Source organism: Leucoraja erinacea, chromosome 5, assembly GCF_028641065.1.
Source record: "Leucoraja erinacea ecotype New England chromosome 5, Leri_hhj_1, whole genome shotgun sequence".
NCBI lineage: Eukaryota > Metazoa > Chordata > Chondrichthyes > Rajiformes > Rajidae > Leucoraja > Leucoraja erinaceus.
This window is the reverse complement of record NC_073381.1, coordinates 52,092,619-52,097,276: the sequence shown is the minus strand read 5'-3', so window position 1 is coordinate 52,097,276 and position 4,658 is coordinate 52,092,619. Positions and strand designations below refer to the sequence as shown.

The 4,658-nt window shown below is 37.1% G+C and overlaps 1 protein-coding gene across 1 annotated transcript; it reads right to left on the bottom strand.

Moving 5' to 3' along the window:
* Positions 1 to 1,999: 1,999 nt before the first annotated feature.
* Positions 2,000 to 4,340, bottom strand: LOC129697248 (trace amine-associated receptor 1-like). Its single transcript, XM_055635601.1, has one exon. The coding sequence runs from the start codon at positions 3,972 to 3,974 to the stop codon at positions 2,940 to 2,942; it is 1,035 nt and encodes a 344-aa protein (XP_055491576.1). The 5' UTR covers positions 3,975 to 4,340; the 3' UTR covers positions 2,000 to 2,939.
* Positions 4,341 to 4,658: the final 318 nt, after the last annotated feature.

Here is a 4,658-nt window from a genome sequence, read left to right as displayed (position 1 = left end):
GCTGCCCCTTAATAGAGAGATCCGATGATCGCCACGGTGCGGAATTTCCTCTTTATTAAGCTATTTGGCTACAATAGTTCAATGGAATCAATAGTGTCCAACACCAGTGACCTCATTAGCAAAAGCAATTTTTAACAAAGCTTCAAACATTTTATGTAAAGTAAGGTTGACACACACATGAGATTAAGATTGTTGGTGCATAATAAAGTATTTTCAAAATGATAAAAGTTAACAATTTAAATCCTTTGAATACTTTATTAGCGATATATTGTTTCTTTATTTTTTTTCAGAGAGGCAGCCAGTCTATGATTATATTTTGGCAGTAATCTTTTGTATCGGTCACCACTGGTGCAGCTACCAGCATCTCTAAACTGGTAAATATCATTATTTAGTTTTCCGACCACGTAACATGTGTGTTTAATAATTGTGCATATTGGCACCATTCTGTCTACCTATAAAAGAACTGTTACTTGGTACACCCATTAGAAACTCCTCCACATGAAACAAAGCATTTCATTATTCCTTACAGTGCCAGAGACCTGGGTTTGATCCTGACTCTCGGTACAGCGTTTGTACATTCTCCCTGTGAGCTGCGTGGGTTTTATCTGGGTGCTCCGGTTTTCTCCCACACACCAAAGACATACAGGTTTGTAGGTTAATTGACTTGGTGAAATTGTAAATTGTCTCTAGTGTGTGTTGAATAGTGTTAGTGTGTGGGGATCACTGGTAGGCATGGACTCGGTGGGCCGAAGGGCCTGTTTCCATGCTGTATCTCTAAATTAAACTAAACTACATTCCCAAGGAACGTAACGGGGTAGTTGTTCTTAATGACTTAACAGCAATTTTTGGATTTCCACATTTAACGTGAATTCTCTGCAATTTGCTGAAGGCTTCATGGTGTAAATCATAACAACAATAAGAAAGATATCAAGAATTACAAATTCAAGGTTAATAAAAATTATAGTGAGTTTATATTTAACCAAAATAATGGTATTTTCTAATCTTATAGCATATTGTGATTCAATTCTACTTCTCCATGTCTGATTTTTATTGTTTTCAATTTTATTTTTTATGTTCGCACCAATAATAATAAAACTCTTGAAAATAACATGCATCCTGATTATTTAATTTTATGGTCAAATGACTGGGACAATTTCCTCTTGAGGGTAATTCATCTGCATGCAATGATATTTACATAAATGAATAACCAAGTAGTATAATTATTTTTTAGGATTAATGCTCTGACAATTACATTATGAGTTACATGGTATCTTGAGTATCAGTATCATTACAGATTGCATATTACATATCAATTGTGAGTCATAGAGTCACACAATACAGAAACAGGCCATTCAGCCCAACACATCTATGCCAACCAAGATGCTCCATGTAAGCTTGTTCCTATTTCCCCATGTTTGGTCCATATCACTTCAAATCATTCCTCTCCTTGTACCTGTCCAAATGTATTTTCAGTGTTGTTATTTTACTTGCCTCAACTACTTCTGGCAGCTTATCCAATATACCCAACACCCTCTGTGTGAAAATGGTGCCCCTCAAGCTCCTATTACATCTTTTCCCTCTCACCTTAAACCTATGACCTCTGGTTCTTGATTTCCCTACTCTGGGTAAAATAATCTGTGCATTTATCCCCTCGTGATCATATACACCTCTATAAGATCACTTCTATTCTCCTGCGCTCCAAGGAATAAATGTTCCAGCTTATCCAATCTCTCTCAATAGCTCAGGCCCTTGAGTCCTGGCAACATTATCATAAATCTTCGCTGCACTTTTTCTAATTTAATGGCATAATTCCTATATAAGAGTGACCAAAGCTGAATACAATACTTCAAGCATTGCATCACCAATATCTTGTACAAATGTAACATATCGTCCCAGCTTCTGTACTCACTAACCTGACTGATGAAAGCCAAAAGCCATCTTCCACCCTATCCATCTGCAATGCCATTTTATAGAAACTATGTACTTGTAGACTCGAAGTTCCAAGTTCCCTCTGCTCTGCAACACTCCCCAGAGCCCTATCGTGCACTGTGAAGCTCTTGCCCTGATTTGACCACCCAAAACACACCTCATATTTGTCAGAATTAAATTCCATTTATTATTCCTCGGCCCTTTGCCCAGCTGTTTAAGCTTCTGCTGTAATTCCTGATAAGCATCTTCACTGTCTATGATACCAGCTATTTTAGTTCAAATAGAAAGAATAAGGACCTGTTGCATTTTGATATAAATGATTAACAGCAATTGGCCCAACACTGATCCCCGCGACACACCACTAGTCACAAACCGTTGTTCGATAAACAATCTTCCACCATGTTTCCTATCAAGCACTGATTCTGTATCCATCAAAATCCTCATTCTTGAGGAAGTTTAACTCAGTTGGCCAGGAGAGTGAAGGGGGAATTCCGTTGTGTCATGGTTTTCCACAACTCCCTCCATTCTCTTTTGCCCATCAATCCCACAAAATCCCTGTTCTAGTCCTGCCACACGCCATTTTTTCAGGAAAAAGAGAGTTGCACAGGCATCCACGGATGTGAGGACAAAACTCTTACCAACGTATATAATTCTGAGACCTATTGCATATAAAATCCAGAAAAATCAAAAAAGATTTCCAGGTGATACAGTAAAAATGAGTGGGGAGTGGGCTAAACAGTGTTTTTTAAAGAAACTATTGCTAGCTGTTCCATAACTTGGGCAGGAATTTTCAAGCTTTTGTGGAATGAGGAATTGGGAAGGCCTCTGGATGTTTGTTCTGTGTGTGAAGACAACCAGTGAACTAGAAGTAAGATTCTCTCCTCTGATCAGCACATTTAAAGTCACGACATTTGCAAATTTATAAAAATCTTAATAATGTTAATGTTAAAATAAGCTAATTGGTTATTATTTACATATGCAAGTTTTTTCACTTACTTTATATTTTACTTTCAGTACATGTTTATTCTGGAGGACGCAGGCTGAAATATTTTGCATGTGTAAATAATTGTTACAGCTTTTCTAAACCAGGCAAAAAAGAAGCCGTAGATAACAGGATTAAATGTAGAATTCAAGTAGCCCAACCAAACAAGGGTATCAAGCAAAACTGGTGAAATAGAATGACTGACAAATGCATCCATTGTGTTGCAAACGAAAAATGGAGACCAACAGATCAGGAATGTTCCCACTACGATTCCTAGAGTTTTGGCAGCTTTTTGTTCTTGCTTTCGTGAACAACGGCTTCTATTTACTCTGATGTTTTGAAGTTCAATGGTTATTCTGTTTATACTTCTCACTTGTTTCATCGCCACAAAATAAAGCTTACAATAAATACAGAGCATGGCAACTGCTGGAAGGTAGAAAGAAATTATTGATGCAATCACCCCTGATATTTCATTGAATACAAGTGTGCAACTCCCATTGCATGCAATATCATTGTAGTAAAATGCCTCAATTCCTTTCAGATTTAATTTAAAATAGATCAAGGCAAAAGCAAAAACAGCAGAAACACCCCAGCTAATGAAGATCATTATCTGCACTGAAAAAAATGTTATTCTTAATTTGTACCTCAATGGATCACACATTGCATAGTAACGGTCAACAGAAATGAAACAAAGATGTAATATTGAAGCTGTGCTGAGCATAATATCAAAGCTGGTGTGAATCTTACAGAATGGCATTCCTAAATACCAACACGTTTCCACTGATCTCACCATGCTGTAAGGCATAACCAGACATCCCAATAGAAAGTCAGTAGTAGCCAGGGAAAGAATTAGATAATTAGTGGGTGTTTGAAGGTGCTTGAAATGGAAAACTGAAATGATGAGTAACAGGTTACCGACGATGGTAAATAGAATTATTAACGTCATAAGTATATACAACAGAACCCGCACGCTGCTTGTTCGGTCTGCTTTAGGACAGGATCCATTTACAAATTCGTAACAGTAATCAACAGTTTCTGTTCCCTCAAAGATGCTTGCGTCCATTTCTTTCCTTTAAAGGCTTCTTAAATTTGATCACTCAATCTAATCCCGAATCTCTGTGGAAATGTGGGACTTCACTGCTTCTTCTCTTCATTTCATCAATGAACTGGAAGAGGTACAAAACAAAAAGCTTAGACTTACTTCAATCCCACAATTTAGTCAGAGGCTAAATTTACACAAAGCACTGAGTGCTTTGGAGGAACTCAATGGGTCTGGGGTGGGCATGGACAGAGAATGCTTTTGGTCGGGACCCTCCTTCAAGCTGAATTTTCAGTCTGAAGAAGAGCTCAGACCTCAAACATCGTTTGGCCATTCCCTCTACAGAGGCTGCCTGACTCACTGAGTTCCTCCAACACATTGTGTTTTGCTCAAGATTCCAGCATCTAAAGTTCCTTGTGTCTTGAAATTTACAGAAACTTCCTTATAATAATTAAACAATGTTTTGAGAATTGAGTAAAATCTGATTTAATGGAAATAATAATGATTTACTGAAGTTTTTACGTTTTTTCAAAATACATTTGATTTTATTTCAAGCATCATAATAATTGTGACATTCAGGGTTTTGTAAATCTGAGTGACTGCTCTTTACATTGCATGAAAAGGTTTCAGTATCAAGAGCTCTGTACCAAAGTATTGACATTAAATAACATTTGTTTTTCTTTTAAATTTTTGGAAGCTGGGTACTAT